At 38.1% G+C, this 22,522-nt stretch overlaps 1 protein-coding gene and 1 long non-coding RNA gene across 3 annotated transcripts in view; both read right to left on the bottom strand.

Annotated features, from left to right (window-relative positions):
* Alcam (activated leukocyte cell adhesion molecule) overlaps nucleotides 1–1,120 on the bottom strand; it is a 183,516-nt gene extending 182,396 nt beyond the window's left edge. For both annotated transcript variants that reach the window (XM_087214710.1, XM_087214711.1), the window contains exon 1: nucleotides 337–1,120. In XM_087214710.1, coding sequence (XP_087070836.1) covers nucleotides 337–409 — 73 coding nt within the window. In that variant the 5' untranslated portion in view covers nucleotides 410–1,120. The remainder of the gene's footprint in view (nucleotides 1–336) is intronic.
* A 12,007-nt stretch (nucleotides 1,121–13,127) lies between these two features.
* Nucleotides 13,128–21,950, bottom strand: LOC110350819 (uncharacterized). The gene is made up of 4 exons (XR_002397704.2): nucleotides 21,870–21,950; nucleotides 18,808–18,885; nucleotides 16,890–16,996; nucleotides 13,128–13,513 (listed from the first exon to the last, which is right to left on the bottom strand). It is a non-coding gene; the product is annotated as an uncharacterized LOC110350819 (long non-coding RNA).
* Nucleotides 21,951–22,522: the final 572 nt, after the last annotated feature.

Here is a 22,522-nt window from a genome sequence, read left to right as displayed (position 1 = left end):
CCGAGAGCTAAACGAAAGGAAAACTGGCCGGGGGCGCAGTGCCGTGGACCCTGATTCCCAGGGACCGAAGGGCTCGCGGGGAGGGGGAGCCGCAAGAACAGGGAGGGGGGCTCCGACAGACCTTGCCGAGGGCTCCTGCGCCCCAGCCCGGCCTCACCCAAAGTTACTGCAGATTTACCAGGTGCCCGCGCTCCTCGCTGCCCGAACTTGAGGCCAGCAGTGGAGCCCGGACGCGTGGCTCGGGTGGCGGAGCCGGCCAGGTCCTAGCGCACCCGCTCCCCTCGCCTCCTCCCAGCCCGACCCCCGGGCCGGACGCCGGCCCGCAGTCCCGCTCACCTGGCCTGAGCGCCGCGGCGGAGAGCAGCAGCCAGCAGAGCAGACGGCAGGACGGGGGCGCCGCGGGTGCCATATTCCTCGTCCTCCTCCTCCGCGCTGCAGGAGGGGGCGTCGTCCTGGGCCCCACGGTGCCCGCGGCTCGTGGGTCCCGACGCGGCCGGCCGGGCAGGGGCTTCCCAGACGCGCGGTCCCTCGGGCTGTGGCGCTGCACCTTCGGGTCTGCGCCACCCGCAACTTTCCTTCCCGCGAAGCCGCCCGGTCCCGCTGGGCGCCGCTCCTCTTCCGCCTCCTCGCGGGACCGCGACCCCTGCTCTCCGGTGACACTCGAATAATACAGAACGGTGGACGAGCTTCTCTCCGCCTGGGTCTTCTTTTAGTTTTCTTCTCTTGCAGTGGTAATGACAACAGTAACAGTAGAAGCGTTGTCGGTAAGAAGCTCGGCGCGGGCAAGGGTCGCCGGGCTGGCGGCGGGCACGAGGGGGGCGGTGGCCGCGTCTCCTCAGGTGGCAGCGGCGGCGGCGGGCTCCGGGCTGCTCTAAGTGGAGGAACTGGAAGGTGTGTGTGAGCTGCTTCTCTCCTCCTCCCTCCCGCCTCTTCTCTCCCTCTTCTCTCCTCCCCGCCACCCTCTACGCAGGGCCGAGCAGGTGGCTGGAGCGCCGAGCCGCAGCCTAGAGGCGCTGCAGGACCGAGTCGGAGACGGAGCCCAGCTCCGGGCCCTAGTGAGGGGGAACCAAGCGCCTCAGCAGCAGCGGGCGGTGGGCGGGACAGGCTAGAGGCTCCGCCCCCGCGTGCATGCCAGCCAATAAGGATTCCGCACGGGAGGCGGGCGCCCGGGGTGGGGTCCGCGGGGTGGACCTTTCCCGTGGCTGCCAGGTGATTGGGCCTCTCACTTCCCCCTGTCTTTCACTCTGGCCTGTGGTTCAGAGCCAAATTGCTCTCCACCGGCCCACCTCACTGGCTCACTCCTCAGAAATTTTTCCTCCGCTGTGATATCGCGGCCTTCCTGCCCTATAAAGACTGTCACGGGTTGGGAACGGGGTGAGGAGAGCTCCTGGGGTCAAAGGGCAGGAGCGAAAGGGGCAGGAAGTGGCGGCCAGGGTGGGAATTCCTCTCCCGGGAGCTGGTGGAGCAGCTGCTCGGGCACAACGCCGTGCCGAGCCCACTGCTCCCGTACTTTGCGCAGCCCCCTTTCTCTTCCGACCCCCGCACGTCCTTTTAAAGACAGAGCTTTCCGACTACCAGGAATCAAACAGAAAAGATACTTACTTTCTCCTTCCCCCAGTGGAATTTTAATCAAGAATTTCTAGACTACACTTCATCATAGGGATTTTCCTGGTGTCTACAAAACTGAGTGTGTTACTTTTCTTTTGAATTAAGCAGTGATTTCAAGTTAAAACAAAATCTCAGGTTACACATATGAAAAGCCAAACTCCTCTCGGTGGGTTCCAAGAAGCCAGGCACCTCAGCAGATGGACAATTTGAAAATATTGCACCACCCCCCAAGAGGAGCATCGGAAGCTGCGTCGCTGTCAGATCAGGCAGAGAACACGCAGCAGTACTTTCCTCTGGAACACAGGGATGGAGCTCTCGGAGCCCCAAGTGGCTCTACATCAGGCATGCAGGATCACAACTCTCGTCCCCAAAGCTTAATAAAATTGCGGTCCCTGAACCACTTCACGGGGGCATTAAATGGTGTCTCCTGCATCACAGGGTCGCCTCTGTGTGAGACCAGTCTCCAGCCAAGAATGCTAACTAGTAATCGTCACACACTGTTCTTCTTAAAAAGACTGCTAGTTGCAAGTCGCCAGCTGTGTAAGGTGGGAGGGTGTGCAGGCAGGAGAAGCTTTTACACACAGAGAGAGAGAGAGAGAGAGAGAGAGAGAGAGAGAGAGAGAGAGAGAGAGAGAGACTGAGATTTTGATTTCTTTATCTTCTTGTACTTAAAAATATTAAGCTCCATCGTTAGCTGTTTTTTTTAAGACTGCCTGTCTTGTTCTGATTCTCCTTACATTCACAGTATTCTAGAGAAGAGCTCTTATTTTTCCCTCTATAAATAAATAGCTTCTTCCACTTGATTTTGACAATAACCTTCATTTGCATCTTATGAATCAACAGGAAGGCGAGTGTCTTTTAACTCTATATTTCATGAACTGCTATCATGCCCATAGATTCCTATGAGATTCTTTTTGAGAATTGTTTTCTTTTAGATTGCAGCTCTTAAGTGGTATGTAATAGAACAAACCATCCTAACTCTGTGTTTAGCCTGCATCACTGGACTTTCTGAATTCTTTTATTTTGGGATAGGAATTATTATAATTATTAAAAACTAGATCTTCAAAAAAGTCTGAGTCCAAGTGTCTGATAGGCTCTATTACTGACTGTATGATCTGATCATATTCAACTCACTTACCCTGTTTAAGCCTCAGTCTCTTCACTCGTAGAAAGTGATAACAATAGTTCTACCTCATTGGAGTGCTGTGAAAATTAAATAAGATCACACAGAAAACTGACCAGATGTAGTAGGAACTTGGGCTTTGAGAACCAGACAGAGCCTTGTTAGGATCCTTTGATCTGCACTTACTTAGTGAGTAACCTTGAGCAAAAGTCAGTCTGTCTCAATCACTGTGCTTTGACTCATAGGCATATCACCTTCAAAGGTATGCAGCTAATTTGGGTCAAAATATTGATATGACTGATGTGTATTTAACACAGAATTCTGGAAGCAACAGATACATTTATGCCTTGTAACCACGAGGTACATATATGTGTGTTTGTGTAGATACACTATATATTGTATGTATTTCTTTTTTTCAGAATTCCTTTCAGAGAGAAATGTGGCTTGGTTTAGGAAAATGTCTTGAGAAGCTATTTGGAGCAATAGCTTCAAAGGCTATTGATCACATATAGTTAAGGTCACAAGTATTGGTAGGACTGCTCTATATTAAGCAAAATAATAAAACACTAAAATAAGACTTTGGCAGGGGAATGGAGCAGATGCTGAAAACAGTGAAGGATACGTAGAATCATGCAAGCATGAGTTTGGAAACGGTCAAAGGCCTTTAAATATATCTAAATTAATTAGCAACTTTATTGAATACTTACCATATATTAGAAAATTCTAAATAACATATATGAATCAGTGGATATAATTTCCTTCAAAATAATCCTACCAGGTAGGTGCTATTACCATCTTAACTTTACTTATAAAAAACTGAAACCCAGAAGCATGAAATAACTTTCTCAAGGTCAGGCAAACAATGATTCATTACAGTGGTAAAGTCAGGATTGTACCCCAGGCACTTTGATTCTAGAACTGAATTCCTACCCACTTTGCTCATCAAAGATACATAAAAATAACTTAATGCCTTTTTGGGTTAAGGAGTGTTGACTTAACGCAAACTTTAATAAAGTTTGCTACCCTCAAACATATTTTCCTTGAGGAAATTAACTTGGGCAGCATACACTATCTGCTTAGGTAAGGTACAGTGCATATGAGATGAGACCATTTCTAAACTGAAATAATGCAGCATAAGCAAAAGCTCAGAGTCAGAAATAAACGTGAGAATGTAAGCTTCAGAAAAACATGCCGTGGAGAGAGAATTTGTCTTTCAAAATTTTAAAAATTGGGATGGGATCTACTATACTGAATTTTTTAGAAAAGATGATTTCCAGCTGTATCTGCATCACCATGACTTTTGTTATAATTGAGAATACATAGTATTCCAGTGATATTTATCACACAATTTAGTCATGCATCAGGGAGTCTTGAGTACTTCTTACTGAAAAAGGGAAAATGAATAATGCTTAGCCAGGGGAAAAATATTTCATGTTACCTGGAACATGAGAAAAGATTTGCATTTTAAGTATAGAATTTATCAAGCAAGACAGTATTCTCAAAGCAATGACTTGATACAAAAGACAAGTTTCTTACTTAGGATATATTAAAATTAGAACTCAGGACCCCACTCTCAAGGCTTGGGCAGGGACTCTTTGCCCTATATTAAATCTCTAATCCATCAATATATGACAACAAAGCCAGGTCAAGAATGGGTGCCTCTGAAGAACAGAGATAATTTTTTTCTCTTTGAGTAACCAAAAAATATTTCCCATTTATGATGAAATTTTACCAAAAAGTTTTGATGACAGGAGATATTTTTTACCTCTATATATCAGAATGTTTTGTGCACCTTCCTACTTTTTAAAAACATAACTGTGTCCAATTCAAGAGCATGTTATAAATCTTTACACTCCCATCCTCCATTAGCAAATATCCATGTAAGCAATATTTTGTAAATAGATTTGAAATATTTGTGAATGAGAAATGAGTAATGAAAGAATTCTTCTCTACAGAATTCACACCCTCTCACAAACAAACTTACAAGGGGTAGTAATATGAAGAGATAGAAGGGTTTTCCCTTGAGCCTTCAATGATTGCATCAGGCAAAATAAAAAAAAAAAAGAATATAAAAAAGGAAAGAAAGTTTCTTGAGTCAGATTCTTGAAACTGTAGTGAGAACTTTGAAATGTAGGTTGAACACCCCTAATCCCAAAACCCAAATTCCTTAATCCTTTTATGCCTAGTGCTCTATTTTTGGAATGGCACATATCAACAGTGTGTAGTACAATTTTTTCTTTTCAAATTCTTCTTCCCTAAATTTTTCTAGGTAACATATATGAATTTTATGTAAAAATTCAAAAAATTACAACCTTTTGGATAAATGAGTTAATGAATCTGAACCTTTTTGAGTGCCAACGTGATGTCATAGTAGAAAATTCCACATCAAGTGATAGGTCAAAGTCAAAATACAGATGAACTAAAATTATTATATATATATATAAAATCACCTTCAGACTATGTGTATAAGGTATATATTAAACTTAAATAAATTTTATGTTTAGACAAGGATCCCATGTTCATGATTTCTCTCCCTCTCTTTTCCTCCCTCCCTCCTTCTCTCCCTCTCTCCAAAATAGAAAAGTTCTGATTTGAAACACTTCTGGTCTTAAGTATTTTGGATAAGGGATATTCAACTCAACCTACATAAAGTGAAAAACACTCTGCAAGAGGAAAAGAGTAGTACAAAATGATTTGCTGTCAATGAGGATAAGACCAAAAGGTCATGAAGTGTCAGAAGGTAGAGTAGTAAGTATTAATGGACCAGAGAAGAGCCTAGGCTAATATACTAAAGACAAAGATTAAAATACAGAACTAGGTAGGATTTATATTGTCTAGCAATACATAATGATTTTATTTATTTTATTGGTACCAGGGATTGAACTTGGGACCTTGCACTTGCCAGGCAGGCTGGCGGAACCACTGAGTTAAATCCTTGGCCCTACACATAATGATTTTAAAGAGTCATGAAGATTACGCATATATAAGGTAATACTCTGTTTTATTTCTAGATCACAAGGTTTGTAAATTATTTCTAAAATCACTCCAGATGTGGACTAGAGGACACATGGATATGTTTTCTTTTTCTTTTTCTTTTTTTTTTGGTACTGGGGATCTAACTCTGGACCTTGCACTTGCAGCTAAATCCCCGGCCCTGGATAACTTTTCTTAAGAAGTAATTCATGAATTTTGTTGTTTTATCTCAATTTTTAATAGGAATATCAGTCATAGATACAATTCAGTGACTCACATTCTCAATAATGCTAGTTAATAAAGATATATCAGTAGAGCTCAGGAGAGCAAAAACTTTCAGTCTATAGTAAATATTAGGTTCTTATTTCAGACGGCAGAGTGTTCAATGTCTGGGTACAAAAAGGACATGCATAGCTATTTTAGTTGAACTAAAAATTCACTTAGTCATTTTCCTTCTTGTCTCAGACATGAGGAATGGAGAACGAATCTAGCTAAATGATTTGACTAAGAAACTTACACTATATAAAATGTATGTCAAAAACTCTCTGTGTTTTAAAAACTCATAATTCATTAATACTTTCAGTAGGTGCATAAAATTTAATCAAAAAGTAAAACAGTCTGAAATCACACATACAACCTGAGAGTTTCTCCTCAAAGGTCACTCTGTGCTTTCAACTTTAAACTAAGATAAACAGTTCTATTCACTTTGAGAAAGTAGAAAATGACTCAGAATGTGATTATTCAAGTGTGTGATAACTAAGAGAAATTTCATCTTTTGTATTTTCAAGAAGTACTCTAGAGTTATCTCTACTTGCATTGTCATTGTAGTCATTTTATCTGCAATAATTATACCCAGGAATATGAAGTAGACAATGACCAAAAATATGAAATAAATTTATATTTGATTTTCTAAAACAAATCACCATGGTCATAATAAACATCTGGAAAGTCATATGGAGTACCAGGCCCTGGTAATCCATATTATTTTCCCCTAAAATAAGTAAGATAGTTAGGTTTACAGGAAAGCATCAAGAACTAATTCTTAAGAAATGTATAATTCCTGAAGAGAAAAAAAATCTTTATTATTATAAAACTGATAACATTGTATCCAGGCTCATTGATCACATAATATCAGCAAGAATCTTATGTTTTAATGCTCTTCAGGGTCTTAAAGTGACAGTTTTCAATCTGTTTAAAAGTAACCCTTTTTCTTCTAATGTAGGCTTCAAGTCCATTTTTCTATTTCCCTTTTTCTATCTGTTCACATCAAAATGTTCTCCTCAGTCCTCCTGAGTCTACCTGGCACATTCCCATGTCAGAGCCATTGCACTTGCTGTTTTCACTCCTCAGAATTCTTTCTCCGCAGCTAGGAGTGTAAATCACCACAGAAACACTTTAAAGGTAGTTGTTCAAATGTTACATTCCTATTTAAGCCTTCTATAAGCAACTATTTAAAATTTAAACAGGCAGAGGAGGTGAGCCAATCCCAGTGCCCAGGAGGAGGTTCCCAGGCTGCCATAGGGCCACTCTCAGCGCGGAGGAGGTGACTCAATCCCAGGCCTCCATAGCACTGCTCCCAGCACAGAGGAGATGAGCCAATCCCAGTGCCCAGGAGGAGGCTCCCAGCCCACCATAGTACCACTCCCAGCACAGAGGAGGGGAGCCCTGCAGGTGCCAGCAGCACAACCCGCCTGCCCCCTCCCCCCATCGAAATGAGAAGTCACATAAACAAGCCTCAAAAACAGACTTCCAGATCACCTACAGCAACCCCAAAGGGAAACGAGAAGGAATGATCTGATACTCGACTGCCTGGACTCTCTGAACTGGGAACAAAAGAGGATCTAGAAAAAATGAAATAAAAAATAATTTCTCAGATAACAGCAGAGATTGTGCCCATAGTGCAAGACATGATCAATAAATCTAGAGAGGATACAGGTAAAAAAATAGAAGAGCTGAGGAACATGATGGAATCCCAACACAGGAAACAAATGGAATCCATAAAACAGATACAAACAGATTTCCAGGAGATTAAAAACTCCATTGAAAGCTTATGCAGCAGAATGAGCCAATTTGAGGACAGAATGTCAGATATAGAAAATAAGATTTCAATTAGTGACAAGAAGAAGAAAAATTTCTTTAAACTTGTAAGGAACCATGAGAAATCAATCCAGCAGCTGCTAGATGATGCAGAGAAGAATAACATAAGACTGATCAAAGTCAATGAAGAAACAGGAGAGAGTTCAGATGACATAAAAAACTGTTCGCAGAAGGGATGGCAGAAAACTTCCCAAGCAGGGGAAAAGAATTTGACATACAGATAAGTGAGGTATATAGGACTCCAACTAGCCTTAATCAAAAAAAATCTACACATAGGCATATAATAGTTAGGATTCCAGAAACCCAACAGAAGAAAAAAATTCTGCAAGCAGTTAGAGAAAAGAAACAAATCACATACAAAGAAAAGCCCATCAGAATCACAGCAGACTTCTCAAAGCAAAGCCTCAAGGCAAGAAGAGCTTGGAGTGATGTATTTCAAGCCCTAAAGGAAAACAGCCTCCAACCCAGATTGATACACCAAGCAAATTATCTTTCAAAATTAATGGAGAAATAAGATACTTTCATGATAAAAAGCACCTTAGGAATTTCATGAATAACAAACCTGCAGTCCAAAAAATCTTAGACAGTATCCTAGGAAAAGATGAGGATCACAACCCCAGAAAGGCCAGCAGAATGAATGCATTGGGTGCAACAAGAAATTAAATGCAAAGGGGGAGAATCCAACAAAAAGAAAAAATCACGACAATGATAAGTCAATACATATCAGTTATAACCATCAATATTAATGGTCTCAATTCACCATTCAAAAGAAATAGACTGGCAGAATGAGTCAAAGATCCAACAATATGCTGCATACAAGAAACACAATTCAAAAAGAAACTCATAGACTGAAAGTTAAAGGGTGGAGAACAATACTCCATGTGACAGGAACCTGAAAAAAAAGCAGGAGTAGCTATCCTCTTTGCAGATCAAGTGGATTTCAAACCAAAGTCTGAAACACTTCTGGTCCCAAGAATTTCAGATAAGAGATAATCAACTGGTATGTACAAATCTATTGTGAACATGTGTTTTCGTTCCTCTTAAGTAAAAACTTAAGAACAGAACTATTGCTTTTAATAGTAATACAAGTAATTTCTATACTGTTTTCCAAAATGGTTTTATCATTTTACATTCACATTACCAGTATTTGAAAGTTCTAACTGGTTAACACCTAACCTAATATCTGTTCTTTTAAAACTTTTAACTTCATCTCCCTAATGAGTGTATAATATGATCTTGTTATTGTACTGATTAGTATTTTTCTGATTCTAGTGTTGCACACTTTTCCTTGTGCTGTACTGGCTACTTACCATCTTCTTGTTTCTACTTTTTAATTGGGTTGTCTATTAATGAGCTGTAAGAGTTCTTTATTCTGGCCATAGGTTATATGTATTATAAATGTGGTCTATTTAAGGACTACTTTTCATTTTCTTAATGATGTCATTTAAAGTTCTAAATTTTGATGGAATCTCATTTATCAATTTTTTTCTTTTATACATCATTTTTTTTATATCCTAGGAAACTCTAGCCTACCCTAAATTCATAAACATTTTAATGTCTTCTTAAAGTTTTATACTTTTAGTCTTTCATATTTAGGTTCATAGATCCTTTCAAGTTATTTTTATGTATGGAAGTAAAGGGTTGAGGTTAATTTTTTACATACGGATAGCAGGTGTTTTAGTACCATTTGCTGAAAACAATATCTTTTCCTCTGCTCTTGAGTTTATGTTCTATAAAATGTTAATGTTAAACAATCTTTCAAAACTCAGTGGACCATATATGTGTGGTTCTATTTCCAGATTTCCTGTTTTATTCTAATGATCTATATGTCTTTCCTTATGCCAACACTGCCTTGATTACTGTAGCTTTAGAGGAATTCTTAAAATTAGGTAGTAAGTGCTGGGGATTTATCTCAGTGGTTCTGCTGCCTGCCACACAAGCACAAGGTCCCGAGTTCAATCCCCAGTAGCAAAAAAATAAATAAATAAAATAAAATAAATTAGGTAATAAATGTCTTCCAACACTTTTATTTTCTTTTTTACTTTTCTAAGTCCTTTGTACTCCTACATAACTTTTAAATTTCAATATACAATTCTTCATTTATAGCAAGTATACATAGACCTGAATTTTTAAATATACCTTGTGTTTTCTAATACTGCTAAATTCAAATACAAGTTCTAGGGGCTTCTAGAGATTTCTTAGTATTTTCTCTGTAGATGATCATTTCATCTACATATAAACATTTTACTTATACCTTGCCAATCCTATGCTGATTGTTTCTTTTTATTGCCAGACTATTTAGGTTTGGGCCTATGTTCCAAAGTTTAATGGACAGATGAAGAGTAGGCATATCTTCCCTTGTTCCCCACCTTAGGGAGAAAGCATTGTATCTTCTCCATTTATATAAGGCATTCTCACTGGAAGTATGGAGTACATGTCTTTAATCTGTTGAGAAGTTTCTGTTCTACTTCTAGTCTCCTGATAGCTTTTACCATGAACAGCTGTAGAATTTAGTCCAATACTTTTTCTGCAACTACTGACAGATCATATGGCTTTTTCCTTTCCTCTGTTAAAATGATGACTTTTGGAGGTGGATCTTCCAATGCTGAACCAACACTGCCATCTCTATAATAGAACCACTTTCTACATCCTGCCAGATCTGACTTCTAATAGTTTGTTTTGTTAAAAAAATTTTTATTTATGTTCATACTTTTTTCTTCTCTTTATCCAGTTTTAGGATTAGCAAAATGTTGATTTCCTAAAATGAGTGGAGAAGTGTTCTTTCTTTTTTCTGCTTTAAATGTTTGATATACTTCATCAGTTTAAATGTATATGAGCCTGCTATTGTCATATCGGTAGGTTTTCAAGCTAGGAATATACTTTCTTTAATAAGTGGTATTCAAATTTTATATTTCCTCCAGTGTTAGTTTCATTAATTTGTCTTCCAAGATACTTCTTAGAAATTTCCAAATTTATTTCAAAACAGATTTTTGAAATATGCTTTCTATATCCTTTTAAATTCTGTAAAATCTGTGGTAATGTCCTCTAAATTTTGATATTATAATTTTAAAAATGTATAATTGATATTGTGTAATAGGAAGAAAAGGTCTAAAACAGTAGGGGAAGTGAAAGAGGTAGGGAAAAGGAAAGAAGGGAAAATAAAAAATATGAGAAAAGGAAAAAAAATGGAAACAAAGTCTTTGCAAATAAAGAAGGGTGGAAGGGGTGAAGGGAGGCCAGGGGAAGGGGAAAAAAATAAGTACCAAGATACATCATATAAAGGTACAAGATCCCAATGATGAATGTAACTGTATTTTATATCTAAAATGTATCAATAAACTTAGTGGATAAAATTTAACTAACCCTAACCTCAATATTCCTTATCTCCCATTCCTGCTTCATTTTTCTCCATAGACCCCATTACCATGTAGCATAACATACATTTACATTATTGTTTATGTTGCTAGGATATAAGCTCAATAAAGGCAGAGATTTTTCAATCTGTTTCTGTCAGATATCTACAATAGACAGCACTTAGTAGGCATATGACATTATTTGATTAATATATTAATGATTACAGGAATGGATAAGTGTTGTTCAAGGTAATAATATGGTAAAAGTCGGGCTGTTTTGGTTGAATTTTGATAAGTAGCCTGAGGCTTTATCTCCTTCTGTAGAGAGTCTAAGGCTTTTCAGTGAAGTGAGAAGAGACACTGAGATGGACCAACTATCTCTTAGGACAAATGAGATTATTGAGGTCTCAGGAGTCAAAAAAACTTTACCAAAATTCACATAGCTTTGGGTATCATCCTTGTTTAAATGCAAATGTAACTTTCAAATACAGTACATATACAAAACATTCTGTAACTTTTAAGTTAAATTCTAGGGATAATAAAAAATCTGGATGCATATCAGACAGCATTAATCAATTTCAAATAGAGTACATTTGTCCAAACTCTTCAGAGCAAACATTCTGAATAATGTTCTGTATAACATTTCACTAAGGCAAGATTATAAATTCAGTACGAATATTGCAAAGTCTACAGGCTTAGTTCAGTATTAAAGATTTTAAGCCTCAATGTTCTTTATATTTTGCTCTTTACAGGATGATTTTGGCAAAATTATACTTCTAAGCAATGTATTCCACAAACATAGATGATTCATAACCTATTCAGCTAACACTGCTATAGGACAAATATTTAATTTAATTTAATGTCCAGCATTTTAACATTATGTGAGCTCTTTAATGTGTTTACTTTTCTTTATAAGGGCAGGAAACTCACTTAATAATTGTAATTTAAGGTGAACAGCTTGTGAGAAAGTGTGATACATATTAAAGCAGTTATGTAAGCCCAAGCATATAAAGATTTGTAAACATGTGTATGGTTTCATTGAAATTAAAGCATCTGTGATGTGTTCTAGCTGGTAGAGGAGCAGATTAAATGATATTTAACCCATATTTTTGGTTTTAAATTTTTGTTCAAACTAGTTATTTGATGCAACTGTTAAGGAAAGTGACTTGGCTTCTCACAAATGGCATGCAAGTTGTAAAGTAACACATCACATCCAAGTGTAGTTAACATGTCCAATTAGAAAAGGATCTCCAAAGAGTATAATCCTTAATCAATTTTTCTAGACTAAAGGACACATTTGCATGGGCATGTTCCATGCACAAGAGTGAATGTTCCATGATCATTCCTTAGATTTTTTTTTTTTTAGGGCTGAGCCTAATACTGAGTCCAGGATTAAATAAACCCTAACTCAATTTGTAAACAAATCCTGAGAAGTGTGATAGAGTAGGGCTCATGCCACTTAGCCCGACTGAGAAGGTGAACTTTAGTTATTTGAATCTTTTCCCCACACTCAAAGCTTAGTCATCTTTGATTCTCATATCTTCTCTCCTATTACCTTCCAAATCTGGGTTATTCCCAGAACAACTAAAATGATTCCTCACTTACGCTATGTTGAGTTACCTTTTCCCATTTAAATCAATTATTGTTATGAAAATTAAGAGGAATAAAATTTCTCATGCTGATTTGTCCTTTCAGTTCAAATTGATCAACATTTCTTTTCTCTTTTCTTTTCCTTCCAATTTAATACCTTTTGTACATTTTAACATGGCTTAGTATATTAAGTTAAAAAATAAAGCCATGATAATTTATGAATGAAGATGTGAGGAATAAGTGTACCATGGTCTGTGTGCTAATGAAAGAGATGTCCAAAGAGAGATGAGTATAGATCAGAGAAATAAAATAGAATAAATTAGCATATTTTACAATATAGGACAAGAAAAATATTTGTTCTCAATATTTCCCCATCTCCCCCATCTATCTATCATCTTTAATTACAGAGACATTTGAATAACACCAGCTAGTCAGCAGGAGTCTGTCATCAGGTAAAGAGATTTTTACTATGATTTTGGTAATGGTCAGGATACTTTCAGCTGAATGTAACAAAAACACAACTACAAATAGCTTAACTGAAAGAAAAAATAAAAGAGAGTGACTTACTGTTTTAAAAGACTTACAATTTCTAAAATGCACATATATCCAGGCATTGTAGGACCTAAGAACTTGAGCAAAGCAGTTGAAGCTCTTTGTCTTTCTTTTCATGTCTTAGCCATACATGCCTTTGCTCATCTTTGACTGTTTTCTCAAGTTCTTCTGCAGCAGCCCAGCATCCTTTATTAAACAGTTATCTGAAGACCCAAGCCTAGATCAACAGAAATTGAAATCCTTAAGAAAAACCCATTCATAAAAATAGATGTGATCGGTTCTGTCCATTTCTTGAGTAACATAGTAAGAAGATGACCTAGTACTATGATTGAGCAGGTAGTCATATGTCCACCCCTGGGAAGTCATATGTGTACCTGGGAAGAGGTGAGCAATATGTTTGATAGCAGCACAGAATCTCAGGATCAGGGAACCCTTTCTCAATGAGCAGACAAAACCAACAGACATCAGATTCATTTCCCCTATATTACTTTGTATTGATTTTTAGAACTAATATGCCTTTCTGTGCAGACTGTGCATAACAGAATCTTTTGATTAGCACAGAGGAAAAGAAACAGAAATCCTTTAAAGCTAGTAAACCTAAGTTTTTCAACCTTTAAAGGGCTAGCTTATGGACTCAGAGGGAAAGCAAGCATTATTTGAAGATATCAGCTAATATTTTATTCTCCTTACTATCTACAATATATAATCATGTCAACAATAAGAAGTGTTGTTATTGTTTTATACTTAGAAAGATGTGAAATAAAGTGACAAAAAAATAGGCATGTTGTGGTCTTTGCAAAAATACGTTTTTCTTTTGGACACAAGGTGAATCTGAGGTACACTCAGTCCCTCACAGAAATGAGCAGATTTTGAAGGTGAGTACCAAGTAACTCTTTTAAACTTTATTTTCTACATGTTTTTTCTAAAGTTCATTTTCTGTCAATATAGCGCTTGCATCAGTCCACTCCTGTTCTTGCCATTAGGAACAAGAAAAGAGCAGAAACAGCCAGAAATTCATATTGGGCTAATCTTTTTGAATTATCTAGATTTGATTCCAGTCTTTTAAGAATATTTTCAATTTTAGTAGTCATTAAAACAAGTGTCCAGCTAAAGTTTTATGGAAGACCACATTCGTCAATGACATTCATCATTGGAAATTTGCACCTTTACATAATCTCTCTTGATTTTTATTTTTCCCCATTCCCCTGCCTTCCCTTCAACCCCTCCACCCCTCCCTATTTACAGAGACTTTGTTTCCAATTTTTCATTTTCTCATATTAATTCCATTCCTTTCTTTCCTTTCCCCTACTCCTTCTACCGGCTAAAATTTTAGATAGATTAAATCAGTATTTATGTCTTCTTCAAGGAAATTTGCAATACTCAAAAACAGTGATTTTTAAGGAAGTAGATATTCAGTCAATTCTGAATCATTTTTTCTACTGGATCTAACTACAATTAGCTCAATCTCTCTGGCTTCTTGGAGTATAACTAAACTAATCCCTGCTCCAACCTTCTTTTAATATCTCATATTTGTCCAAAAATTACCCCCAATTTTCTCCCTCTTTGCCCCTAAAGTATTGCTTGGGTGTCTCTTCCTTTATGTACAGTTGTGTGCTACAGACCCTTCAGAGCTGATTATACACGTATCTTCTCAATGCTACTCCCAGTGATGTCATGCTGCCAGGTTGAAAGCCACCACTGTGTGGTTATTTATGCCCTATAGAAATTGGAAATTAGCCAGTTGATGTGAAACATTTGTGACCTCAGCATTCTGGGAGGCTGAGGCAGGAGGAAGGCAAGTTGGAGCCCAGCCTGGGTAATTTAGTGACTTAGTAAGACCTTTTCTCAAAATAAATGAAAAGAGGCTGGAGATGTAGCTTAGTACAAAGGCTTTGAGTTCAATCCTTACTACTGGGGAAAAAAAAGAAAAAGGAAAAGAAAAAATTGCCAAAAACTATATATCGGAGTATTTTGTTTGTTTATTTGTTTGTTTTTGGTACTGGGGATCGAACTCTGGTCCTTGTTGTTGTTTGTTTTTTAAGACCTGGTTCTATGTAACTGAGTTTCATCTCTACCATTCAGCAGCATATAGTACTTAAGAGCCTGGATTTGGTGTAAGATAAACTGTAACTTAAATTCTGGCTCATCCATTAGGATTTGTGTGACACTGAGCAAGATATTTCACCTTTCTAAGTCAGTTTTCTCAAGTAAAATGATACATTTGAATTCTCTGACACAGGAAAATGCTGAGTAGCTTAGCTGCTTCTCTAACAACCTTTGATCTTCTATGTCTATATCATGCAAAGTTTTGACTATGTTTCAGATTACACCTGATATCATTTATATTTTGCACTTCCTTTTACTGTAAAACTCCCAGCTTTTACAAAAAGAGCATCATAAGTTGCTTAGGGTGTTCAGTAGACAGTGAATGCACAATAAATGCTATGTTAGGGCATGTTAGTAGAGTATATAGTCAGACAGTCATGATACTTTGCCCAGTGATACTTTAGATGCAGTTAGAAGAAAATAAAGGCAGCATTGACTAGTAAAGGGGGTGCTAGACTGTGATTAAGAACATCTAAATTTCAATCTCAGTAGGTAGCATATAAAAACTGCATGAACTCTGGGATCAGATATATCTCTAGTTTCAAATTCCAGTTCTGCCACTGATTATGTGTGCATACTTCACTGAGTTACTAACTTCAGCTTCTTCATTTGTTGAGTGCAGTTAACCGTAGCATTGTATTTACCCTGGAATGTGATCATAAAGCTCAAATGTATTAAAGGATCCTAAGTGTGTGGACAGCAGGTTCTGTATAAAAGTTGACTACTATTATTCTCCCCCTAGTTGATGGAGTGATTTTAATCTTCTTAAGCTTCATAGATTTTGACTATACCCATGAAGTAGGAGGGCTAGTTGGTGCTCTCTTAAGAGATCTTCTGAGTAAAGTTCTTTGTGCCTACAATTTTTTATTCTGTGAATTGATAGAAACCTTTCAATACAAATGTTCTTTGGAAAATAAAAATTTGTCCTTTTCATCTCACTACTTCTAGTCCCTGTCTTCTTCACCTCACACATCCATGTGGCAAATTTATTACCAAAGTTCCTACCACTGGGCCTTTCTCTTAATTCTCCAGACTTCTGATAATTTTAAGAGAGATAGACAAATAACCCCACATACATTTATTTGATTATGTTTCTTTCTCTTTTTAAAATCTGTGCTGTAATCATTTTACCTTCATTATAAAAATTACACTTACTAGTAAGATCTCTGAAGGTCTTGACATTCTTGGATCTAGTTTTATATTTGAGTCTCTTTGATTTTATACCATAGTGTTCTCTCATGAACTCTATGCTCAGGCGCTGTTTCCTAAACATACCAAGGCAGCCTTTCTCAACTCTGCCATTATATGTGTGTATGGTTGTCTTATCCTGAAACATACCTCCCACTTTCATCTTTTGTTTGCTTGGGATACTCCTACTCATATTTCAAGACCTACCTCACAGGACCATTTGTCTGGTAAACCTTCCTAATTCCCCCGGGCAGTGTTAGTCACTGCTGTCTCTGTACTTCTACAGCTCTAGTACTTACCTCTTTGATATATTTATCTGTTTACAGGTCTGAATCCTCCACTAAACAGTGACTCCTGAGAAGGGATGTTCTAAAGTCTGGAGTCAGACTGTCTGGTCTACAAACACCTGCATCAACACACATTAGATATATGAGTTTGAAGAAGCTGCTTAACTTCTTTAATCCTTACTTTTCTCACCTATAAAATGGAACTAATATATTCCTTGTAGGATCCTTATAATTAAATGACAACATATATGTGAGGTTTCTGTCCCAATGCTTGCCACATATTAAGAGCGCAAAGAATATTATTCGAAACGATTATAGTGATGATAATCATGATGGAGGATGTAGCAGGGTAGAGAGAAGAGAAAAGGTAATGGAAAATAGTTTCATTTATATTTTTAGCTCCTGGATGTGTTCTCTGATATCTGGGACTTAGTAAATGCTGAATGAATAATTGGGGATTCCCTGTGTGACCCTATAATAAAGCCAAAGTGACTAAAAACAAACTATTTTTCCTATCTGAGTCAGCATTGTTAAAGTAACCTGGTATGCCAGAAACTCAGGGGTTCACAGTGGAGGAGAAGGAAGATGAGGAAAAGGAGAGGGAATGGTTAAGAATTGTGTTGCCAGTGCATATTGTCCGTCAAAGCTCCTTCCTGCATAGCTTTGAGTAATTTTGGTTGTTTTTATTACCTCAAACAGGCTTTAAATAAAGGAGGGAGGGAGGAGTGAAGACGTGCAGATCGCAAATCTTGACAGTGGGCCCACGGAATGCACCCACTTTGGATCTACGGACAGGCAAAAACAAAACTTCTTCGAAGTCCTCTGACAACCAGCAGGCCAAACAACAACTTAGGGAGGGGTTGGAAGGCAAGCGAAAGGGAATGAAAATATGTGTTCTGGTAAGAAGAGCAGGCAAGGCTAGAGAATGAGGGACTGCCTCCACCTAGGGAGGAAAGCCTAGGACTAGCAGGGATTGAAATACTGGGAATGGGAGTCCAACTCAGGGATAGCAAACTCCCGAGTCATTTGGTAAAGGAAATCTCGATATGCAGGATAAACTGAGGTAACCATTGATACAAAGATCAGTAGACAATTAAGCTTGGGATGCAGTGGAAGGCTTGTACTGGAAAAGGACAGAGAAAACGTAGGGAAACGCTGCTAAATTTATTTTTAAAAAGAGGAAAAAGACCTGCTCTTCTGTTTTTAATTAAATAATGAATGTGCCCCATGCCAAAGTCGTGGCTGATTGCTTTTTGAGCCTTGTATAGAGAAAAACAGAACCACCCCCTCCCCCCAAAAAGAGAAAGAAAGAAAAGCAAATTGCTTTCCTTCTCCCTTTCCTTCCTTTCTTCAACTGATTTTTCCCTTTGGCCCCGGAGCCCGAGGGCAGAGGCTTGCTTTTGTTTCTGTTTCTGTTGCCTTTTTGGCCCTATAGATTGCGTCATTCCAGGCTAGAAACCGCTCGCCCTCAGCTTCTCTCTTCTCTAGGCTGGAGCTGCGTTTGGTAGAGAGGCTACAGAGGCTGTGCCCCTGCCCTTTCTCTATTTTGCTCCCCACCAATCACCTGCTCTCTGGGTTTCACAAAAAGGTCTTGAGGAGGTGTCTGAAACTCTTCTCAAAGAGTGTTCTTATCCTTCCTCTTCAAGAAACTGCCCTCTCTATGAGCAGAGAGGGATTTCCAAGGGCCATTATTTTACTCCCCGAAGAGCACTGGGAGCTCAGGGTGCTGGACCCAGAATGGTCCGGTTGGCGACCATCAAGGGGTCCCTTGCAATCACCCTGGGATTGGATTCTTCCCAGTGAAAAGGTCGCTGCGGGCTTTGTTGATCACAAGCCCTTGACTCATTATTTTGGGGAACTGGACACTGTCATCTACATAGATGAGTATCACAGACATGTTAAAATAAGCAAGTACGCACATGTGACTTACCCATTATCGCTGGCAAAGAGTCCAAGGTTTTCCCAGATTTGGGCTTGAGAACGCTCTTAATAGAGTTCCACTCCACCTCTTGCAAAAGCAACAACAACAACAAAAAATTTATTGTAAATGGATCTAGATAATGTCTTGTAGAAATGACGATTGGATTTAAATCAACCCCTAAACCTACCAAAAATAAATACTACTGTTTTTTACTAGAAGGGTTTCCTCAGCAGCTGAGAATGTGTAACTCCTTGCAGGCTACTATTTGAATTGCCCTCTGAAAACCAGAGACAGGATTGTGAAATACTTCACAATACAGCTGAGATGGCTGTTCAAAGCCTAAGATCTGCTTATGTCTCAGGGCTTCTTGCAAATTGTTTTATATGTAGGAAAGAATGCTGATCTTAGTGTAATTGATACATAGAAAATTATTGAGTTGATGTGGGAAACAAAATCATAAGGAATGCTAGGGCAATATCTTAAAGGGAGCATTTAATTGTCTGTCACTCAAGAAAGAGGAGCAGTTCAGCTTTCAGATGTATCCACATTATACAGTCAGCCAATAAAATATAATCCCCATTCAAGCTATTAGAGTAGCACTTCGGGTGGCAGTTGGGAGTTTTAGCTTGGTTAAAGCAAATAAAATACTGTAGAAGGAATGAAATCAAACTTGAAACTTGGATTTGCAGAATATAAGGCAGCTTGGAGAAGATGAATTCAGGTGGAAAATGACCTTTTTATTATGTTCAGGAAGGCATTAGAATGTCAGGAGAATTGGAAGAAAGGAGATTTATTACCATAAACACAGTTGACAAGATCCATTTTGTTGAGTCTTTTGGATGGAGGATGGAAACCAGCATTTTGGCAGTGACTGAAAGAGCTTTGCAATGTGTTCTGGTAATCCAAGGAGACCCAAATGGGGAAGAAACGTACAGCCCCAGATCTGCTAAGAGGCACCAGGGAGCTTCCCAGGACCTGAATATTGAGTTTCTACCATAGACATATGTATTTCTTGTCAAAATAAGTGTACTAGGTGGATCATATAAGATATGAGATGGACTGGACCGTCTCATATCCTTCTTACTTTCAATAGAAAAGAAAGTTTCTCTCCTCTCCCCTCTCTCTCTATACACCCACACATATATACAGATATAAGAGTGTATGAACATATCCATAAATGCATGTATTGCAAATCTAGAGAAGAGATGTTTCAAAAACCTTAATCATATTTTGTAGTAAAATGAAGTCACATGTATATATTGCTTTATGCTTTGAAGTCCGCATTCAAATTTATCAGAAGTGCAGCGTCAAAAATACAAACCCATCTTATGTGGCCAAGGGAACTAATATTAGAATTTCCACTTTAGAGATGAGCAAATGAGGATAAGAGAAGGGAAGTGATTTGTCCAGTGTCCTTTTAACATTGCCACAAGACATTTCAGTGTTTGTGATTCAGAAGCATGAACTTAAGCTATACTAGCTTGAACACAACCTCATTTTTCGACCATTTTCTGTCTTTTAAAAATTTGTATATTTCTGAAAATTCTCCACAATCTTCCCCCTCACTCTCATACTGGGGGTGGAGCTCAGGGCCTTCATGATGAGCTACATTCTGAAACCTCCCCCCTTTTTATTTTTAATTTTGAGACAGAGTCTTGCTAAATCACTAAATTTCCCAGGCTGGGTTCAAACTTGCAATTTTCCTTCTCTTTATCTCTAGTCAGTGAATGTAGGGAATTATTTTGAGGTGGGGTAAGGGAATACTTTCAGCTCCTTGTTGTACCTCCCGAACCAAGAAAAGTGCCTAGCAATTAGTAGGCACACGATAAATATTTATTAAATGAATGTATTCATGAAAGAAATATTTAATAATATCCATTTGGATTCAATTACCATCTTTCTGGCTAGTTTTTTTTACGAATGTTATTTAATTATTTGCAAAAAACCCCTAATCTTTACAAAGCCCTTCACATTTAATGAAGAGGTGATAGCCCTTCCCTGTTTCTTAGTTCTTCTTGATTAGCAAAAAAAGGTGTTGCTTGGAACGTCATTTCAGATCATTAAGTGATGACTCTGCTAAGGCAGGGAGATTTTTTTTTCTGTCTTATGTCCTTGCTACTTCCTATTCCCTCATCATCTCTCTCCCATGTGTGTATAACCTTCAGGTAGTATCCTTTGCCTTCAACCTATCAGGAATGTATTTTTCCTGGACCAATGCCTTGGACTTAAGATCTTTCCAGACTTTTTCTTCCCTCATTAAATGTTAGTTAACCCATTCCCCCTGGTGTCTACTTTCCATACTGTTTAATGCATCCAGGGAAATATATTTTTAACTTTTTAGAACCAAGTAATCTGAGAATTAGAAAGCCACATTATACAGCTTCTCTCTAAGTGCAGCAAATCTTTTTACAGCATTGACAAGTGTGAAGCAGTATGGGTGAGAATCAAGTCTCTGGACACAAGATAGATGTTCTTTCTGCCTTTTACAAATTGTGGGACTTTGGGCAAATTACTTAACCTTTCTAAGTTTCAGACCCTTCATTAGAGAATGATGACAAAATCGTTCCCATCTCCTAGGGCCACTGTGAGGATTAAGTGAAAAAATGCAGACAAAGCACATTAAATAATTCCTCACCAGTAATATTCAGTAATAGATAGTAGCTATTACTGGTAACATCCTGATGCGTAATCATTCAGATTGTATTTCAATGTCATCAGTATTGGAAAAGGAGACTATTGCATTCTTCAGTCAATCAGGTCTTTTTGAAGATACATTGTCTAGCTATAAAGTCCTTTTTAATTAGCTTAAATCTACTTTATTATACTTCTATCCATTGGTCCCTGATGTTTACTTGGTGTAATATAGAACACACACACACACACACACACACACACACACACACTTTCTCTTTGGTAAGACAGCATTTACATTTTTAAAAACAATAATTATTTTGTATCTGCATATCCATTTCAATCTAAGATTTCCAAGTTTCTTCAATTGTATTTCTCTATTGTGGTTTCCCACTCTGTTACCATCTTTATTTCTTTCCTTGAGACAAAGTCCAGCTTACCTATGTGCTTCTTCAAGAGTAACACCAGAGTAAGTTGCAATAGCTTCGTTGTTGTCTACTGAGTACAAGCTACAGGGGAGATATTATCTCCTATGATCTAGACACTCTATTTCTAATGACTTCTGTGATGTCATTAGATTTCTTAGCAACCCTGTCACACAATTGGAGGTGTGTCTAGCTTGTCAGTCACAAGTTAGAAGTCCTTGTCTTTTTCGCATGAAGCATTTATAACCCAGGTTCAGTTTGTTCTGTACATGAGTTAATTAGGGTGTGTTTAAAAGGATGGTTTGACATTTATTTATATTAACTCTCACTAAGATAACTTCTGGAGCAATGTCTTCAATCTGTTTTTCACAATATTTCCCCCTCTCTCAGTACACATAAATGATAATATTCACATAAAGTGCAAAAGCCTATAGGCATACCCATTTTTATTTGTGATTTTCATTTGCTGGTTTTAAAAAGAAGCATATCAGAAATGGTGTGAGTGAACCTTGGACTAAATGCAAAATTCAATAACTTAAAGAGTTTAGGTAATCTCAACTGAATATCTTCATGATATTAGGAAAAATAATTTGTACAGTGTCAAACAATACAGAAAACATGAATAATAAAGGAAGTATCTTGGACATTTGATTTCATTAAACCAAAAT

This window comes from Heterocephalus glaber, unplaced genomic scaffold (assembly GCF_053883595.1).
Source record: "Heterocephalus glaber isolate CG9 unplaced genomic scaffold, H.glaber_assembly_v1.0 deba00000122, whole genome shotgun sequence".
Lineage (NCBI taxonomy): Eukaryota > Metazoa > Chordata > Mammalia > Rodentia > Bathyergidae > Heterocephalus > Heterocephalus glaber.
This window is presented reverse-complemented; position numbering and strand designations above follow the sequence as displayed.